This window comes from Megachile rotundata, chromosome 1, assembly GCF_050947335.1.
Source record: "Megachile rotundata isolate GNS110a chromosome 1, iyMegRotu1, whole genome shotgun sequence".
Taxonomy (NCBI): Eukaryota; Metazoa; Arthropoda; class Insecta; order Hymenoptera; family Megachilidae; genus Megachile; species Megachile rotundata.
In genome coordinates, this window is record NC_134983.1 from 24,360,252 (window position 1) to 24,381,721 (window position 21,470).

Below are 21,470 nucleotides of genomic sequence, written 5' to 3' on the forward strand. Positions count from 1 at the left end.
TCATTGTAATAACTGTAATGTTTATTATCACAAACTATGAGTTAAATCGTACACAGTAATGTAAGAAAATTAATCATGATTTTTATAGTTGCTTCCTTTTCCGTAAATAATTTTATATCATTTTCACAAATTAATTACAGAATCACACGATGCCTAAAAAGTTTGCTGCATGAAATACATGCACGATCGACAGAACACAAAAGTCTGTAATTAACGTTATCTTAACCCGATAAAATGTTTGTCGTTTAAACATACAAATTTACGTTGACTTCAAGTTGCAATACGAGTAAAATACTTAATCTATATGTATATATATATATATATTCTGTTGCCAATAAATGGATCAAAAATGTGATCAAAGGCACCTTCTGATATTAATTACATTTACGATCATATAAAAATTATATTGCTTTAACATACTACTATATACACTGATGATCTAATGTTATCAATACGTATGAGTTTTTCATTGTCTTCTTATGCGTGTTACTACAAGTTAAGGTGCTCACGTTTTTTAAACATTTTTTCATAAAATATATATTTATATAATTACTTATACATTCCATGTATATATATATGTATATATATATGCATATATATGTGTATATACATACACGCATATTACTGAAGCATATGCACATATAAGTATATACATGTTCAAAATTTTTTTAATGAAACTACAGTTGGCACATAGCAATTTTTCGTACTTGTTGGAACCGCAAGTTTTGGAATGTGTTCCTAATAATAAGAAGTAAACACGATATAAAATGTAACTATTTTCTTTTTCAAGTAGTACTATTCAATTTTGTTATCAGATTTATCAGTATTATCTGAACTGTAGTTTCCACAGGCTAGATATGCACTTGATCGTTTAAATGATTTCTTTAAAATATTGCTCTTTACGCCGCTGAGATTATACATACATATATATTTATATATATATATATATATATATATTTATTTATTTATAAACAATGATTGTAGATCGTATAACGATAAAAAAAAACGAATTCTTAAACAATAACAAGGTATACCACTTGATACTAAAATCACATAAACGCTCGATATCCAGGCTAAAAATCTTTCGCCCGACTTTCGACAATACGGTTACTTTGACTTGGAAAACGCATCGAATGTTTTCGTAAAGTCAATTAAATAATACCGGTATCCGTTTGTCTCTTACCTTTTATTATTCGCTCTGAAAACGTTTTATTCAAAATGTTGCAATATGTACTACAAAAAATTATGCATAGCAAAGATCAGATTAGTATTTCTTTTTTTACGACGATATAATAAATCTTTCTTCCGCGCGTTCCTATAATAATTTTACTGTACAAAATTTATCAGATATAAAATCTAAAAAAGTATTCTTGAGTCCGCTTAAGCGACGAAGTCTTCATTTTAAAAAGTTTTTTCTAAAAATTTAAAAAACGAATTACAAGTATTTACGATATGTATCATAATCGTGCTTATTGCAGTTCAAATGCTGATTTACACGTATCAAAAAATAGATATTAGATGTTGATGTGTGGCAATTAACAGAGCGACACATACGTCATTACAGGCACAAACGGTTCCGTACATAGACTCGCAGACTTGGTGCAGTTAATATATTTAGTAGGAAAAATTTGGTCCGACAGTTTTTCTACAAACTGTTGACTGCGTTTCGATCGTATGTCATCACATGTGAATCGTTGCTGCCGTGTAGCGTGCTTCTCCTCTTCGCCAACTCCACTGACTTGGTCGGTACTGTTATAGAAAGAATTAGTTTTAAATGTTATTTTAATACATTAACAAATAAAATTCTCCACTGGGTGGGGGCTCAAAGGACTATAGAATATCACGGAAATAAATACAACAAATCTTTACCCTGATCAACATTTGTCCAGATGCACTGTGAGGATTACGATAAGCGTATGCAGCCCAAGCTGCTAGTCCTACGACTAAAGCAATTACTAGGAGAATTCCAATGATTCCAGAAACTCCCATGTTCATGTTGTCCCGAGCTACAACCATAAATCACACATTACTATTATACAAGTAATTACAAGTAGTCTGCAGATGTTTATACAGCTATAATATACTTGAATTTGCAGCAAGCATGCAAACTTCGTTGTACAGATGAGAAAATAAAGTAAATTACGCGAAACGCGTAAAATATATAAAATAGTTAAATTTAAGATAGTATCATTCCGAAGAAAATATTGATTAAATACACGTGAAAATAGTAAAATGTATGCAGATTTAAATTGAAATCTTACAACGTTCTAGAGGACTCGTTCCAGGTTTCTCTGGCTTCGCGTTCATAGATTCACTGCTGACAGTTTTCTCCGAGTGTACATGCACAACATGATTGAAATCTTCTTCGTGTTCCTTATACGTCGTAGTAGGAGATGGACAATTATTAACATCTTTTATTTTTCTAACGTCACAACCTTTCAACAGCCAATCCTGTCTTGACCTAAATGTTCCAGTGCTGCACTGATTCAGTTCTGAACACCATTTGCATTCAAAATCTTTTAATTTCGTTAGACAATCTTTGCAGTTGTCCATTTCTAAGCATGTGGGCAACGCGTTCAAATAAATTACTGTCCAATTTTTAATATCCTGTCGGTTGAAGTTCACGCGATGGTATTCATAAATTGTTTTTCTGCGAACGACTGTAATTAGAATAATTCATTATTCTAATATCTTGCGATATTCTTGTCTTGAATTTTAAAAATAAATCACTGGATGTACTTACAGAATACTATTCTGTCCATGATGTAAGCATCGCTGAGACCAACTTTAACAGGATGCGCTGTATCTTCTATTAATTCAACCATCAGTGGAATCATCGAATACACGAACACAATGTCACCATTTTGATGCAATGTCACTTGGAAAGTAAAGGCACCGGCTTCCGGTTTGTCTTGCAAAACTACCTTTTCCCACACAACCGTAAATGCAGTTCCTGTAATTACACGTTACCATCCATTAACGACATTATTAAAAACCAAAGCTTTTGTCTAACAGATGGCACAGTGTTTTGGAAGACAACGCTTTAAGGTATCTTGCATCGATAAGAAATTTGAAATCGTTTTCTAAAGCTCCAGTTATATTAAAAGTTTTGAGAAACTTTGTGTATCATTATCATGTACTAATGACTTACCATTGTCGGCATATTTTACAAAGCTCTCGTTCGACAAACGAGTATCAAAATTCGCCATCAATGGAGCTATGTATTGAGTAGCGGCGAGCCAGCTATGAACATATTCGCCGGTATACAGGAAGCCACCAGTAGCTATAGTAATGTTACGAACTTTGTGGCCGTAAAACGGAAAGTCGAATTTCAATTTGACCGTCTGTTAAATAAAAATATTCATGTATTAACATTTCTGAATATGGTCATTAATCGAGTACGGTGTCACGCAACTGGGAGGAGTTGCAACATATGCTCTGTCGAAAAGAAGAAACAGATGGTAAAAAGAATGAATTGTATCTTACATACACGCGTAGTTGGAAACTTTGCGGGCAATCGCTCGAGAATCTACGCTAAACTTCGTGTATGAACATAAACTAGAAGAGTGAGTAATTTAAAACAATCTATTTTGGATCAAAGCGAAAAGCGTGTAATAACGACTCATAAAATGTAATAACGATGTATCATAAAATGTACAGACGTAATCATTTCTAAAATACAATTTTATAGACAACCCAATGAAAATCCCATTGCTTTGAGTAAATTCATCGTCAGATTTCAGTATTATTTAGATACTTTCTGCATTTCCCTGAAGTTTTGATAGATGGCGCTACAAGACAGAATATCTAACATACATATTTCATTTTCTCAATCAGAGAATATAAAGTACTAAAATTTATATTATTTCGTCTACAATCAGAAGCTTTTATACGATATAAAATTGGAAAGTATATTGTAAAATATGTACTTAATTCCGCGATACACAGACCTATAATGCTTTTCGTATTAAATATTCTCGAAGATTGAGAAAAATAAAGGATGCAACATATCCCAATTACGCGACACTTCTCATATTCCGAAATACTCTTCGCTCACCGCGGCTCGACGATGACTTTGACTGAGCAAATTATTAATTTTCAGTTCTGGATGATTGTCGATGTCCACCCAGTACCTTCTGCCCACGGCCTCGTCGATTATGAACGTGCTGTTGTAATACTGATGCGTGTCCACTTCGGTTTTGGTGATGTTGTGTTGAGACAACGTCTTGTTCGTCACATCGGAAAACTTGCTGATAGATATATCTCCAACGGTGCTATCGGAATCATCCTTCTCGACCGTAGACAATGCCACAGAGGATTCCGTCACGTTCATCAAATTCTTGACCTCCGCTGTTTCGGTCATCGCGAACTTCATGTTCTTAGTGTAGTAAACCTAAAATGGAATCTGTATTTAAAAAACAATGCAAAAGCAAATTATCTTATCGGTAAAGGAAGATTTTTATTAGTTGCACGACTTATTCGCGAAAGAATCATTCCGCGTGGCAAATTTTTGAATCCACAAATATTTATATTTCCAAATATAGACATTTTTCAAGTTCTCGATTCTCAAATTTTTAGATACTTAGGTATAACAATTCTCAAATATAAACGTCTGCAAACCCCTCGAGATTTTCAAATTGCTAGGTTTCCAAATTTCTAGACCTCGAAATTCTTTAGATCCCTAAACCTAACTGATCCTTAATCTCAAATCTGACAGGACTTTGAGCTATTTGACAGAATAGCTGCCCCCAAAATTCGTGAAACGCGTGGTACACCTCTCCAACAGTGGTTATTTTTCGTAGCGAACCAAAATTTGCTGTTGACTGTACGGTATTTGCAGAAAAGAAGTTAAAAATAGTCTGTTTGTTTTTGAAAGTCGTACCGATTCCTCGGTCGGAGAAGCAGCATCCGATGGTTTCTGCGTCGTCGCGGGTTCCTGTTTAACCATCCAAGGCGTAGAAGACGCAGACGATGTAGCGACCGCTTCAGTCGTCGGTTCCATCGCCGTCGAAACGTTCGGGGATGCCTTTCCCATTTCTATCATCACTTTTGGACGTTTCCTCGTAATCTTCGGCTGTTGCACCGGTTGCTGTGACTGTGGCTGTTGCGATTGTTCTTGCGGTTGTTGCTGTTGTTCTTGCGGCGGCTGTTCGGTCGTAAGAAGAGGCTTCTCGTTCGTATCCCTACGACGTCTATCGTATTGCTGTGCATCTTCCACCAGATCCTCCATAGACACGAAAGAAAACTCAACCGGTCCATTGTCGTAGCGCGATTGTCCTCCGGATCGTCCAAGCTCGTAGTAATATCGATCTGCAAACATTCGAGTAAAGACATTCTCTATAGGTACTTGGAAAAATTCAGAAATTAGCAGCGACGTATGTATATTAGCGATTCCGAGTATTTTGCCCCGTCCATGGCAATGGAACGGGGTGTAACGTAATTCAAGATCTAGAAGGGAAGACGGCAATGGTGGACAGCACGCAAAGGCAAATATAGAGAATACAGAGTCGAGAACGACGCGACGATTCGAATCAATTGATGGATCGCATACTCGACGGTCTGTTGATGAAAGGGGTCGTGCACGGTCGTTTTACGCGTGGCCCTGCATTAAGCGGCCAGTCAGTGTCGCGGATCAGTATAAATTCCAGTCATCGGTGCCAATGTTTCCCCATTAAAGCTCCTACTCTATTCTCCCGTTAATCGTAACGATCTCTTCGAGGGTGAAGGGAAAACGGAACGCGAGTCTTTCGCGTTCGTCTCGGGAAAGATAGGAAATCGCGGAACAGGCGCGATCGATTCTTGTGAAAAATTTAATTTATATTATTTATTCGAACGGACGTTATACTCGGTGATCCGTGCAACTAGGTCAAGTCATAGCTATAAAACTTGGAGAAAAAAACGTTCGGCTGAAATGATATTTTGAGAACAGTTACAGAAACAGGTAGCAATTATTTTAGCAAATAAAATAGCCTTTCGAGAAAGTCGATGTTGCTCGAATTTTTCTATTCCGCAAAATGTTCGCATTATAAACGCATATTTGGTCCGAAAGCAAAGCGCAATTTCTTGAATAAAGACGGCTAAAGTGAAAGTAAGAGAGAAGAACCGTTGGGAAGAACAGGATGCCAGACGGTTGTGACAAACTATCGCGACCGGATAGAGCAATAATTGGCGATCCGACAGATAGTCGAGAATGTACGAAGCTTGACGTCAGTATAAATTTTCATGCTCTGAAAGCTGGCTCGATTAAACGTTCAACTCTCAATCGTTATCCGTCCTTCCCCTCTCGGCCAAAGGAGACGACAATTTATTCGAGCCCCGTTCAACTTTACTCGCCGCTCATACGTCATGTTACACGCTTTTCAACCAAAATGTAATACAGAAACCTCTATTCTGTTCATTGGAGTCCACAACTTCGCTGTCAACTCCGACCGCTCTGACCTTACGAATGCCCTAGAAATTCTCATTTTCATGATAAATGATCAATTACTCTCACAATAAGAGCGAAGCAGTAGTTTCCGTTAATCAGTCACCGATTACGACTTTGTAGAGATAAACATCGTTACGCTACATTTTAATCGAATAAAGATGAGTTCCTCCAGGTGAAATTAATAGTCTATTAATTTCCGCACGACTTCATTGACACGAATTGAACGACTAAGGTGTTCGAAATCTTGGAACGAGTAATTGCAGAGAATAAAGGTTACTTACGATAACGATAGAATAATATATTTTAAGAATAAAACGATAAACTAAGAATAAGCTGAAGGAAGTTACGCGTTAACCTTTGTTCTTCACGGATCGATAGGTATCGATCGTAGGCAGGAGAGGTCGACGACACGAAATGGGATCGTTAATACGGTCTCCCGAACCGCTTAAAATCGCGCCGAATTAGACGCGGCCAAGAAAGGCGTTTTTATAGTCGACTAAGTACGGAAAATTGATCGTGGGCCGGCTAATAGGTGTTCTTATCGATCATAAAGGGAATCGGAATAATTTCTCGGGACGTTAAATAGCGAGCAAGGATCATTACGCTAACTATACTTCCAAAAGAAGGAAAAAATATTGAAAATTACGACGGTAAAAATAATAACAATTAAACACGCGTTTCCATATGTAAAAATCTGTAGTTACACCTTTGTTTAAACATACTATGCTAAAGAGCTTGCTATACTTATGCAAATCATGTGATATACTATGAATATATAAAACTCGGTATTATTCGCGATTCCGCGTAACGGTGGTAGATCTTACGTGGCGCGATTAACCGTTTCTACAAATTATGATCATTTGTTGAACACTCTGTATATAGCACACCCACGCGTTTAAATATCACCGTTATCCGGTGACACAATGTCTTTGATTGTCGGTCGGAAGCTGCCTGCAATGTCAATGCTACGTACACTAAACGCCACAAACATTTATCTTCCAAATTGAATATAAACGTTGAACATCGCAATTGGAGATCAAGATGAATTTTTATGCAGCGTAGATTATCAGCTTGATTGTCGCATTAGCAAGATCCAATTAAAGAGAATGTTTTAAAAAATCTTTAAATTATATCTGTTTTAAAGAACGAGTTCGTGACGCATCTTTATCTGCTCGTATCTTTGATTGTTTGATTAAGTTTGGCGGTACTTAGTCGCTGATAACAACCGGAACAACGCGTTTTAAATCGTGGGAGGAAATGTAGATTTCTGAAAGCGGAATAGACTTTTAATGGCATATCGAGGAGGCAATTTGCTAGCCGAAGTGTGAAGGCATAGAAGGAGATGGAAAAATGTGCAGTCAAGGATGGGGAGCTGAATGCGAGCATAGAATTTCCGCTCGAAGCTAGTTATTCGACGCAACGAGAGACAATGATGTCGTATATAGTACTGTGAAGCGTAGTATTATTCGTTAATTATCGTTAATTATTACGGTGACGTTACTGTCAGCGTAATAACGTGGACGTAATTCGTGGCCAGACGTATCACAAAATATATTCATCGTCGTTACCTCGAAACGAGAGCATCGATTTAAAATTTAAAACTACATTGTTCGCTATTCCTGCTTGTTCAAGGACGTACATCGTGCAGAATCTTGATTGCATCTCGGTGCAATACGCGCGTCTGTCTGCCAAACGAATAAATTACTTTCGCCGAGCAGAGCTTATCATTTACAATTCATTAATTGCAGGTAGTTGTAAGGAGCGATGAATTTTTCAAGCGACTTATTCAAGAATCGAATAACATTTGAAGCGGTTTATAACTTTGTATACCACCGTTGTTAATGTACAATGCGAATTCACCGTGGACTTTCGCTATATTACTATTATTTATATCGCCAACTAAAAGAGTTCTTTACAAGGACTTTCACGCAGATTGCTGATTCTCACCGCGCGTTAATATTGCCACGAGCGAACTATTATATCGCGAATCGCAAACATTTTTCCATCCTAAAACTCTATCCGTGGCAATATAGCGAAAGTCCACTCCGTCATTTCCCTACTCTTTGTTTACGGTATCTGACGCTGAGAATCGGCACACGCATTGTTTCTCTCCCATACGTACATCGATTTTAAAAGGTTTTCTCGGTAAACGAAAGATAACTTGTAGCAACTATCGGAAAAGGCAGTATCGACACTTTGTCGATTGTAACTATAGTATCGGTCCCTTATCCTGAAACCTCCTATACAACGCATGCGCAAACGCGTAACGCACAATCCACGAACCAGTTTTTAAACGTGACTCACGATTGTCCCGTATCGTATCATACGCGACACCCTGTAAAAATAGCTCCAGGCAGAACTCGTTCCCGAACATCTCGGGAGGATGCTTACCCTCTGCACGTGTTCTTCTGTTTTTTGGAAAATATTCCTGGTTTTTCCCGACGGAACATATGCATTCATTTTTTACTCGCGCATTTGCATTCTAAAAGTTCACGGACTGATTCTTTCCTAGTTACGTTATCTCGCAGCTTCTCTTAAAATTACCACAATAATTCGCACATAGTGCCTGGTCGAAGTTTGCAAGATTGTCACGATCTTTGAACTTTAATCAAATTTAATTTAACACGCGCAAAAATTGGTAAAAAAAATGGAACGATTGTCCAACCGATAACAAAATATTCCTATAGCATTCCCGTTCCAAAGCTAACCATTAATATTGCAGGATTCTGTATTGATTGAACTTGGAGGCAATTCGAGGAAAAGTAACAATGGTTTTAAACGCTAAACTACCAGACTGTACAATCGTACAGAAGAAAGGTATGCTGAAAAAAATAAACTTTGATTACATGCAAAGTTCAATTAAAAAATCAATTACCATCCGCGAACGCGATGTTTGAAAGCTGTTGTAAACCAATTAACTGCGAACCACACACGTGAACCGACTTCAGAACCAATTTTCCAAAAATAGCAAAACAACGTATTAGTAAATCTGCAATTTTTTAATAGTTCAGAAATTCATCCTTATGACTAATATTTCCGAATAGTCTTCCGACGTAAAAATGAGATAATATTTCATGGTACACTCGACCGTAAAATATTCACTTCCGCGAAAACTGTCGACGGCGCGGCGTTTAAAATTCTCGTTCCAGATTGGCTGTTCTCGAACGATGGATAGAATCAGGTAAAAGTTACTCAACGTTCTCTTCTAAAACAGGTTATACAAAATGGCTGTCTTTGTGTTAGATTACGACTGCTAGGAGGTAAAAAGCATCGAGTTCCTTTTTTCCTTGCTTCTACCACGTTTTCCAAGTTTGCGAGCCGTGGTTTCTCGAGCATTGTTCGACGAAAGAAATACAACGTCGAAAAGACTGAAACGGTTCTAGATGTTTCTGCGTCTGTTAGCTTACGTATTTCTGGTGAACGTCTTTGTCGAATTACGTGTGTCTTAGCAACTTCTATTTTCAATTCTTTACTTCCTCGAAGAAATTATGGAATCACAAAGGAGAACGTTAAACTTTGAGGAGTTGTATATTTAAAGAAACTTTACCGGTAAAATTACGGAGTAAACACGAAGGAGGTTTCCTACTCAGAGTAATGTAGATAAGTTAAATTTAACGATTTTTATCGCAATTAATATTACGACCGTTTACTAAACGTGTCAAGATTACATTGTTATATTTATCAAGATACAAATACTTTCGTAGTTGGTACTGTAGTAGCGAATAGTAGATGAAAGTTTTGTAGCGGTAGTAGAGGAGGATAAACGCGTGTCGGAAAAGACTTTGGAGTACAGCACGTATTCGTAACACTTTCCATTGGTCGGCGTATGAATCGTGGAGAAAAGGTCGTGCCCTATTGTGGTCCCGGTTCTCGTGTGTGAACGTAACGGTTCAATGACACGTGGGAAATTTTCACAATCGAGTACGCTTCACCGCGTACACAAATACGGCGTGCATTTTCCTTCCTGCGTTGCGTTACACTCCCATCGAGACGATGAACCGCCGAGAAAAAAGTGCTACGAACACGAAACACATTTTCCTCTCGCGCAAGAAACAGATTTTTTGTTCGCGACAAACCGTGAACCAGCTGGTTTAGATCAAGCGCCACAGGAAGAAATTTTCAAACGCAAAAAGACCGATAAGATTCGATGACAGTAAAGTATCTCTAAATAGCGCTTGTGACGCATCGGTTTCGTGAAAATGTCCACGCGAACGAATGATTAATATTCTTAAGGTAAAATACATAATTATTTGTCGCTTAGTATCGCATACAAATGGCTAATTATAAGAAGCAACGTGCTAACGAGGACATTCCTCGGCTATTGGCGGCAATCATAACACGAGGGTCGATAACGGGCCTGCGAGAAAATCAATGTTCGTTTTAAATATTTTGCTATCGTGCAAAGTTTCACGATATAAACGAGGCTTTATTTCGAAAGTCTTCGGCTTATCTAGCGAATGCGATACAAGCCTCGTTTCGATAATCTTAATTTGACCCGAAGTTCGACATACCTATCGTTTGAATCAGCCTGAAAAAAACGCGTGCCTCTCTAATTCGTCGACGATTAGTTCGCGTCGTTGCTCATAATTGCTAGCGTTCCTACCGAAGGAACGCATCCACGGTACCATTACGACCGTAATTGAGCACCATAGAAAGAATAACGATGCGCGATTTACGGCGACGAACGCGTCAACGAGATCCGCAGCCGGAGGAAAATCGATAAAATAGGTATCCACGAAAGAAAGCCGGCAAGATTAGCGACTCACGGTTACGAAGAAACGTTTACGAGATTAGAAGTTGATACTACCTCGAGGACAACGAACTTCGAAGCATCGATATCTCGCGATCGATATCTCCAGAAATTTCTAAGAAGATTATAAAACTGGAACATCGGCGAGCATTATGGTAATTACCGACGATCACGACAACGAAATGCAATTATTGGAGTTCGTTAGAGCGTCTCGAGGAACGATTCGCTTTTTCGACCAGCATTTGAAACTCGTTAGAAATTTCTGAAGAAAAAAAGCGACACGAACTGTGCTGGAACACGTCGACACGGCCTAAGGATTTTCAGGTCAGCGAGCACCGCAACGATACCATCGTCGTTACTCGCCTCGACTTCGGAAGAGTAACTCGCGAAGGAGATTGACAAACGATTACGGGAGACTCTCGTTATATTGCCGTGAACGGAGATCAACGAGCCGAACTGACTCGTGGTTAACCGATACGTAGGGAGGTGACTCGCGGCGATATAACGCGTCGTTACACGATGCGTGCCAATTGGAAACCCCCGATGGCACTTCTGTTCCATTGGCGTTCGACAACTTCGAATGTAACATATATTTCGCATAATATATCGTATACGGCCTCCTCCGTTTTTACCGCTAGTTTTTTAGTCGTTCGATTAATCGTTCGTTAACATCTCGCGTATTCGCAAGGAACGGCACTGGCTCGTAATTAAAGTTATTTGCGTAACGCGTACTCGAACGATGCTTACGTAAATGCAAGGACGAAGCCGGTCGAAGTGTATAGCATCTTTCGAAGTCCTGCTAACTGTCTATCTGCTATAAAGAAATCCCACGCACGTGATACCTCGAAAGTCACAGGACAAAATCTACTCTCCTCTACTCGTGGAACGCAACGATTCGATTAGCCTTTGGTAATTAATTGTGATATTAATTGCGTTTCAATCGCGTCGACGCAACGCGATCAATTGCTCTTTCAAATTAACTGAAATATTAATTGCATTTTAATCGCGTTCGAACTAACGCGAGGAAATTCTTGTCTAGTCGAGCGATGATTAAGTGCGTTAATCGAAGAGCCGTTCGAGACAACGAGATAACGAAAAGGAATTATTGTATGGAATAGACCGTCGTCGATTACCTTCGTTATTTGTAGAAACATGAAAGACGTTTATTCATAAACGTTGCACGATGTATAATTCTCGCTTCTTTCGTACAACGTATTATCTTATTATTAGTCACTCGTTACTCGTTCGAACACTGATGTAATCGACCAGTTGCGAAAGATTAACGAGTTCTAGAACTTTAGAAAACTTCCAATTTCGAACGAAAATTAGCGTTCTCTATCCTGCAGCGTGTTCGCGAGAAATGATACGCGCACAAGCGAGTGTCAAGGAAATTCACTTTTCCTGAATATAGCTATACCGGATCGTTGAAACGGTTATTCGCCGCGGCGAAAGTTTCGTCGTATTGCGTCAACAGGTGAATTGGTCAGCAACGAACCGGAAATTTCGATTAATTTTCTCTAGACCATTTAATATATTTATACCAGAACTGCCATGTCGATACTGTAACGGCGGGATAAAAGAAAAGGAAAAAACGAGGAGCAGCCACGAAAGAGAAGGGCCGAAGACCTCGAGATTCGTGTGCGGTGGTTTTCGGTGAAAGCGACCATTATTCCCCGGGACGTGCTTGTGCCATGAAAAACGAGACTGCGAGATCTCGATACCCCTATCGATTCATCGGCTCTGCATTTTACCCCGTGGTTATTAACCCCGTAACTACGCTCCTCGACCCGCGTTTACTTTGAAAAATCGCTCTACGGTAAAATAACAGCGGAAGAACGAATAGTGGAATAATTAAAAGACATACTAATTGTAAATGTACGCGAATACTTATTATTTCCTGCCGATATTCTTAATCGGAAACGTATTTTCCCCCAAGAACTTGTAACGTGACAATGAAACAACGCGTTCGATCGTTTCTCCGTGTTTTTATTAGGTGACTATTTTAGCCCGATCGGCGAGACACAGCTAACGCGGCATGAATTGCAAATCAGTTTTCTTTGTGCATCGAACGAGCTGCACAGTAAACTTCTTCGATAACTGCATTACCAGAAGAAACCTCTGAACAATTAATCGATCCGTGGTTTCTTCGAATTTTACATTCTTCGACGATTCAATGTCGAAATCGTTGCGGTTCGTAAAACCTTTAAAAATAATTCTGTCAGGAAAATATTCGATAGTCACGAATTTCTAATAATAGAAATAATTACCAACTCCCTTCAATGGACATAAATCATCTATCACCTTATCAGTAGTATCGACGAGTAGATCAAATTTAACGCGGAACGGTAATCGTACTAATTGGCCTTGAAACTCGTCAACGTAATCAGTATTTCACGATCGACGTTCTTCGAAATTATCATAATTTGTTTATCGTTAACTATCTTTTCCATTCTACTTGCGTTGATCTGTTTTCTCCCAGTAATCGACTAGACGGAGTGATTCAAGGAAAAAAACTATTTACACAAAAACAATAATTACTACAATCAGCGCTTATCTAAAACGTGCATTTTATGTTTCATAATCGAATGAGCATTTCCATTTTCTTCCTGTAATCTTAATGAAATGCTTACTTTACTAAATGCATGAACACTGCATTTAGACGCGATTATGCATATACGGATACCCGAGTTATTTTTAACTACTTTGGAAATTTGTATTATTATCGCAGAAAAGTTCGCGATCTTCGATGAAAGTGTCGAGTTTCCATCTGGTTCGACGATTTATCGCTTGAAATCGTTGGAGCATAATCTTCTTAATATCCCAATTTCCTCGTCTTCTCCGCTTTTCAACTATTTCACAGTCCAACTACTAAGGACTACCACTTTCTAGCATTTCGCTATCATTGTAATGTTATATTCTCTACCGCCGCGATATCTATTTCTTATTGAAATCAATTCTGAATCGATGCCGTATACGGGCGCAGTTTTGCGTGTTTGCGCTCCAGTAACGAGACGGAGGAGAAAAACAACGGCACAACAGAAGAGAATCTGATCCACGATATCAGAAATCAATGATTTTACGGCAAATTGGACCGATTTGTCACGGTGAGAGCGGTGAAAGCAGTATCTGGTAAGTAAATGGACCAAAACGTTGGTCAAAAGAGAGAACGGAAGAATACGAATATGCTAATGTTCATCAAAACTGTTCCGCTCGGTCTACCGATCGAACTTGAAAGAAAAATTCGATATCGGTCTGGGTCAGTTTTCTAGTTAAACAGCTCGACAAAGACCTTAATGCCATTTGACCTCAAAAACATCTTCCAAAGAAAACGACGACGTTTCGATGCCATGACCACTACTACGACGATTACGACAGTAAAATATTAGCCTGTCTTTCGCAATCGCCAGTTTACTATAATCAGCAGTTAGTCATCGAAGAAATCAATACCAAAATTAACACCACAGTTTTCCTCGAGTTTCAAATTTTCAATCGATGCGATAAAAGCGTTGTTCCGCGATACTTCTCTCATCGAATCTTATCGAAATTGCATGTTTCGAAACCGGTCATTCAACATGCAATAACTTAACGCATCCACGATAGCGTCAACATTTGTTCTTATTAAAGAAAATTTGAAATTCATCGCGTATACGTTTACCGGTAAAATTAGTATGCGCGTTCGTTCACCATATGTGCATACATATTTACCGTAACACCAGTATTATACTTAACCGATCGTAACACAAATAGAACTCTCTCTCCCGGTCTCTTTACTACACGCGTAAAGCTAGTGTGCGTAGCTTTAGAAAATGAATAAGCATCGTGACTTTCAGTACGAATTTCCTTCAATTGATACTGTTACAAAACTGCTTTTTGTCATTCAATGAAGTCGTTCCTATTGAAGCGAAACAACGAATCGCGGAGCACGCGCTATTTCGTTTAGTCGATTCTTCTATGAGAGACATTTTGCCGGACCGATCGATACGCGGCCAACTGGAGGACCAATCAAATATGAACAAATCGAAGAAGCTGAAACGCGTTTCTTAACATTTTGTACACGCTCACGACACCGAGAAATAATGAATCACTGAGTAGGTAGAAAACACTGTGACACGAAATACGTATAAAAGATTTCGTATGGTAAAGTAAAAACCATCGTAATACGAAGTAAAAGCTTTTAAGCTAATTCGATATATTATACTGGCAAAATTCGCCTTACTTTTCGTCATCGGGATAACAAACTTTCGTTCTCGATCGATGTTACAAAAATATGTGCGAACCTATTACTTCACTCGACGTAACGGAGAAAGCATGCATATTTGATGGTGCATCGGTAGATAAATGTTTTAAGAAATATAAAAATTACGGTGAATAGAGAGCGACTAACGAGCCGAGATAACCACTTCCTTCGTGTCTTCTTTTTTACATCGTCACGGATAGCTGCGTAAAAAATAAGAAAACGAATAAACGAAACTTGCCCCCTTCGTAAATCAAACAAGCGTATTGCTGTTTTAAAAGCGATCATTGTTGAAACGTTGTCGTCGTGGTCACCGTCGTCGAGGGCAGGAGATTACGTTGAACGTATCGGAATGTGTGTCACGCATATAAAACGCGTAATCTTTATCGAGAGTACGAACATATGCATCCGCAGCCTTGATTTAACCTTCCATTTATGACCGCGTATTTTTATCACCTGTTTTCTCGCGAGCCTCGTATCGCAATCGTTGAAACAATTTCATAAACAGAGCGAAAAGAAAACACGAGGATACATTCAAGAATTTCTTGTGTCGTTTAACGATTCAACAGGAGATTGCAACTGCAAGAATTTTCCGCTGCCACAACTCCGTTTACGGTAATACGGCAATCTACCTCAGCTACAAATTCTCGCCTTTATCTAATTTCAGCATAGCCGTTAGCGTCGGGTAAATTAGGCACTTGTCTCGAGCACAGCGTTTCAACTTTCAAATTTTCGAAGGGTACAGCAAATAAGCTGTTGAAAAGATCGTAACGCGCTGTTCGATAGCTTACCGAACGAACGACGTCGTATACCAACTTTTGACCCTGTATCTCAATCGGGAAGGTAATTACGTGCAAAATCCGGATTATCGAGTTTCACCTTATTTTCCCTGTTTAGCGACACGCTAGAATTCCGAAAATAATTCAAGGACATTGTAGTCATGGTAATGTGTATTATCTTAAAAATTTTCTCTTTGTCTTCAAAATTAAAGAGCGAAAAAATTAACTCAGAGAAATACAAACATCGTCCGCTGCATCCAGTGACATTTGTTTCAGCACCGGCAACGTTCAATCGCGCGATTAGATGGCGAGGAGTTAAGAGGATCCATCGCAGAACAGTTCGTTAAATACAATTTACTTACGTGCCCGGAGAATTGAGTCAATAATTGTTATCGAGGCTAGCAGTAAGCAGCAAGAGCGGCGCGTATCTCGTTCGATAGAAATTATCTCATGAATTATTTGGCGCCGACTTACTTATAGCTGCCAGACAAGACCAACGACGATCATACCGTTCCTTTCTTGTTGTTGTTCACGCGAACGATGATACCGCTCGTCATAGTTTCTTTCGTGTACAAAGATTGATTTGCACACACCTTTCTACGCTATTGTCACAACACTGCGTTCAAATGCACCGCAATCCATTATTTTTTCACAGCCAATTGGAAGCGTGCGATAAAAATGTAACGCAGAAGAGATACGCATACAAAAGAAATCTGTTAATAGCGGCATAACCAATAAAAGCAACAGGAAGGAAAATGAAAAGACGGAAGTTGCATTGAACCTCAACGAGCGTTGCAAAAAACCCCGGAAAGGCAACTGCGACATGCAACAAACCTTGCGAACACGGATAACTTGTTACAATTTGCCTAAATTGTAAAATCATAATTAGTAGCAGGTGACTAATGATATCTAGGTGCAGACTATTTATATCTGGTGAAAAGAACGAACAAAATTAGCGGGAAATGGAAGGAACTAAGGAAAACATATTTGTGAGAATGCTAATCGGTGAACTTGTGTCGTTTGGAATTCACGACTTCGATTTATCTTTTGTTTGTCAAATTCAGCATTTATTTTTAACGAAATGAAATTCGCAATTGAACAGCTCGCCAGGGTCAAATATCTTGGTTTCGTTTGGGTATAAAATTGTAGAACTCGCGTTTTACACGAAAGATGTATCCGATAAAAGATACTCTCGTGCGCGTGACAGGTAACCAAAAGTAAATACGTGAAAACGTGATCGAATGAACGATTCGTTCGATTAAAGTGTATCTGTATGCAAAAAGCGGAAGGGTCCGCGCAACAGGACGGTGAGCTTCCGGTAAGAGAAGCCCCAGCACGACACTGACAACACGAAAATAAGTTCTCCACGGACTACTACCTGTAAAGGTACCTCCGAACGTCGATCACGAAAATAACTTTCTACTATAACTGTCTTTTAGGCTGTACAATTGTGGGTTTGAACACGAGTTCCTTCTTGTTCCAAATATGTGGCCTTAGTGGACAATGCATGTCCAACGATTAAAGCATTCTTTTTGCGAACAATCATTCCGGTCTTTTGAAGCGCTTACAAGCAAGCGATACGTAAACGTATCGACTCCGTTTTAAATCGATCATCTTTCAGTTCGGATGGCCGATTAAAAGTGCAACGAACTCGAAATTTCACGCTGCAATCGCAACGTTTCGATACACGGTGAAAAGAATGCGAAGCGATCGTTTCTCCTCTTATTGCCAAATCACTTTTTGCTTTCAACATTATTTTAAAATGTTACATCGTATCCTGACACTTAATAACTTCCGAATAATTCGATCGATATAAAGATATCAATTACTTAAATGTTCGATACGGACAGATTAATGTTTTTGGATTAATACTGCAAAGATAACACATAGATAGCAAGGTAGTACATTATTCGAGTAAGTAAAACGCCCACGTGCTCCATTTGACGTGGTCGTTAAGTCATCTTTTCGCGGACGGTCCTCCTGATTAATCTTGATTGGCCCGTGTGTCTTACACACTGGTGGCTCGTACGAACGACGCGAGTTATAGGTCAACCACATTGTGGATAAGTGTCGTATTAAGTGTCGAGTTTAATCGCTCCCTTTTGATCGTATCGCGAACGCGTAACATTTGTTATGACTAAATGGTACGGCGCGACGTTGACCTCTTTACAGGGATAATTAACCGCCGATGAAATTAATAGATCACCGACCAATAATTTCCAATGACGACGCTCCGCTCAACGATAGGGAAGCAAGTCGAAAAAAACGTTTGAAAAATTCGTTTATCGAGCTTGATGTTCTATTACGGTCTTCGGATAACGTCTCCAACGATGAACCAAGAAACGTTCGTTTTTACACGTTCCAACTTCATTCGGTGAAATTATCACGATAATCATTATCCTGCTGGTTACTCTACACTACAGATATACAGTACTATACGCGCTTAGATTAATTGCGGTAATGACGAGCGAGAACCGCAAGATCCTAAAGGACTATGCTTCCTCGGCATAAAGTCCTAATTCCAATAGAAAAATGATTGGTAGAAATTTCGAGAAAGCGAATATAATTGCTCGATACGAAATATTGTAAAATTTCCGTGAGTAAACGTTTACACGGTAGTGACGGGGCTTCGTTCCACTACGTCAGTGTTTTTCCTAGGGAAGCCTAGCCTACCGTGGTCATTAGTGCAGGAGATCGCCACGAGCGATAAGTCCAAATACTGTTGGAAAGTAGACTCTGGCGTATCGAAAGGATTAAAAGAAGAAGAAGCAAAAGGTTGGAGTCTCGAGGTGGTAGCAACATGCGGCGAAGGTGTAGATTTACGTCGAAGGAAGCGGCTTAAAAGACTGTCCCCGTCTGTGTTGCGGGTATTCGTAACGTGCATTGCACCCATCGTCGTGGAACACGATATAGGATTATGTCGTGTTACAAGCATATTGAACGCAATATACGTCGCAGAAACCGGATACGTGCGGGCGCGTGTACGCATCATCTTCGTGCTCGCTTCCTCTCGCGAGCGCGTCGCCGACGCTTTGTGGAATATTCAAATTCGAGATGATTTTCGAGTGTCGAAGAGGTACGCATATTCGGTGACCAGCAAGGTCAAACTGATTCGCGATCTGGACGAGAAATATGACACTTCGCGAAACAATACGGTAATTACAGAACCAAGTACACCTTTCAATGATCTTGACACATATCGTAAAGGTCAATATCCTAAGTAACTTCATCTATACGCGCAAGGTTCTGTAATGAGATCGAGCTGTAAATCCGAAATGGTGAAAGACGTTAAACAATCGCGTTACGCGAAATCGAATAGTCCGGCGCCGGAAGTGCAGTTGTTTCAAACATTTCAAGCTCTTTTCCAATTTTTCATTTTCTTGCCATATTACCGACTCCCCGAATCACTCTACGTGAAAAGAGTGCCGGATTGTAATGTTGCTCACGGTTCAATCGAATTGTAAACGTGGTACAGGGTGTACAATACAATATTAAGGGCAGCGAAGTTAATCGAGTCGATGGGGAGATCTGGGCTAAGCTGTTGGCTCCATTCGCGGTGAATATATGAATTCAACTGCATGTATTGCCAACAAGTTCAGATGTTCCCTATTTTTAGTTCGGACTCGCCGCAAATAACGTAAGCCATCAATTCGAAGAACTAATTCAAGGAGAACGTTGAACCTTCTATGATGACATTAACTATTTTATGATAAAAGATACGATTATCGAATAAATTCAAGAAATAGCTACCGAATATTATCGCTATGCTAACATAAACATATTAAATGCATATGATACGAGAACTGATAAGGTCTGACTTTTCGTAAAGAGATAAGTGGCAAGTGAACGATAAAGATTTTGCGATATCGTTAAACAAATCAAAGATAAACTGCTCAAAATAAACCAGACATTAAAAAAACAACAGTAAACGTAAAGTGCTATGCATTTTTACGAACTCCTCGTTTGCATTTAATTATTAAATCGTCATACGAAACATAATTTTCCGTTATATCGCCAAACATTGACAGCAACTATGCACACGATAAAGCTTCTGATACAAGTAGCGACGCAATTAATTGATTCGAAAACCCTACCACCGATGACACAACCATAATTAATATTCGTATACTAAATAAATGTACGCGTCGAAAAATGACGTATGCGACGTAGGGTTACTACATAATTCCCCTTGAACCTTCGCGAGTGTCCTTTTTGCACGAGTAGATCTACCCGTACACCGATCGAGTCCCATTGTCGCTTAATTGGTCCCGCAGCCTTGAAACGAGCGAATGTTCGATGGAGAACAGAAAGAGAGCAGAGCTCGGCTTGGAAAGCGCAATCCCGCTTTTCCAACGCAGTCGAGAGGATCGTGTTCGCGTTTCGCAGTCCTTTGTACAAGGCAATTTCGACTTGTTTCGCGTGAGTGGCACGTACACTCGTTACGTGCAAGTCCCACGACTGTGATTCGAGGAGCATAACAAGAGCGTTGTTGATCGTCGCCACGAAAACCACTCGAAACGAGCCAGGCTACCTAGTAGATCGTTCACGAGCGTTCTCGCGTCGTACAACCACCCTTTTTGTTTTTGGAACAGTTCTAAAACCACTTTGTACTCGAATGTCACTTGTAAACGCAACATGAGTGTTTATATATCTTCTATCCTGTGCAATACATTCAATTCATTTTTAAACTGGAACTTTCAAAAATAATTAACTATCATACTGAAATATTCCACAGATGCTTAATAACATTAAGATTTAGCGATTATGGTAGTCACCTAAATTTTTCTATCTATTTTTCCTCAAAAACCTCTGATACAGCTTGTAATATGTATTCATTATATTATGACATCATCATAACTAACACCATCAGTTTTGTATAACTTTCTAACAATCTTCTTAGATTTGTCTGAATTATTAGCAGTATCATATTTTTTGTATTTATTCAAGAATTTTTTAACTCTGACAATTGAAGTTTCATGTATGTTTTCAATTTCTCAATTAACTATCGACTGCTTAATACTTCTATATTTCCTATTATTTTTACTTATCTGTAAAAAAGAAATCTCAAATAATTAAAAGAAAAAATGGTAGAGAAATATTTATTATTCTGTGATATATTTACTGTGTACTACATTTTAAACTTACTGTTATCCGTTGATCTTGTTGCATAAAATGAATCAATTATGTATCATCTAAATGCAGCCAATAAAAAAATATCAATGTCGAACAAACTATGGGAATACTCTGAAATAAAAGTAGTATTATCAAAATCATATAGAA

General features: G+C 38.9%; 1 protein-coding gene and 1 long non-coding RNA gene across 5 annotated transcripts in view; both read right to left on the bottom strand.

The window, feature by feature from the left end:
- l(1)G0289 (plexin domain containing lethal (1) G0289) overlaps window positions 1-21,470 on the bottom strand; it is a 24,175-nt gene continuing 2,705 nt past the window's right edge. Inside the window, exons 2-8 of the mRNA XM_003700453.3 lie at window positions 4,883-5,310; window positions 4,058-4,393; window positions 3,152-3,344; window positions 2,744-2,953; window positions 2,262-2,660; window positions 1,870-2,006; window positions 1-1,749 (exon numbers count right to left, since the gene is read on the bottom strand). Coding sequence (XP_003700501.1) covers window positions 1,681-1,749; window positions 1,870-2,006; window positions 2,262-2,660; window positions 2,744-2,953; window positions 3,152-3,344; window positions 4,058-4,393; window positions 4,883-5,310 — 1,772 coding nt within the window. The 3' untranslated portion in view covers window positions 1-1,680. The remainder of the gene's footprint in view (window positions 1,750-1,869; window positions 2,007-2,261; window positions 2,661-2,743; window positions 2,954-3,151; window positions 3,345-4,057; window positions 4,394-4,882; window positions 5,311-21,470) is intronic.
- The window catches only part of LOC105664353 (uncharacterized), a 15,058-nt gene continuing 2,066 nt past the window's right edge, over window positions 8,479-21,470 (bottom strand). Inside the window, exons 2-4 of one of the 4 annotated variants that reach the window (XR_013041545.1) lie at window positions 21,336-21,434; window positions 20,966-21,238; window positions 8,479-20,849 (exon numbers count right to left, since the gene is read on the bottom strand). This is a non-coding gene — a long non-coding RNA (uncharacterized LOC105664353). Of the gene's footprint in view, window positions 21,239-21,335; window positions 21,435-21,470 lie in introns of all 4 variants that reach the window. The other 3 variants (XR_013041544.1, XR_013041543.1, XR_001097553.2) reach the window with 3 other exon arrangements.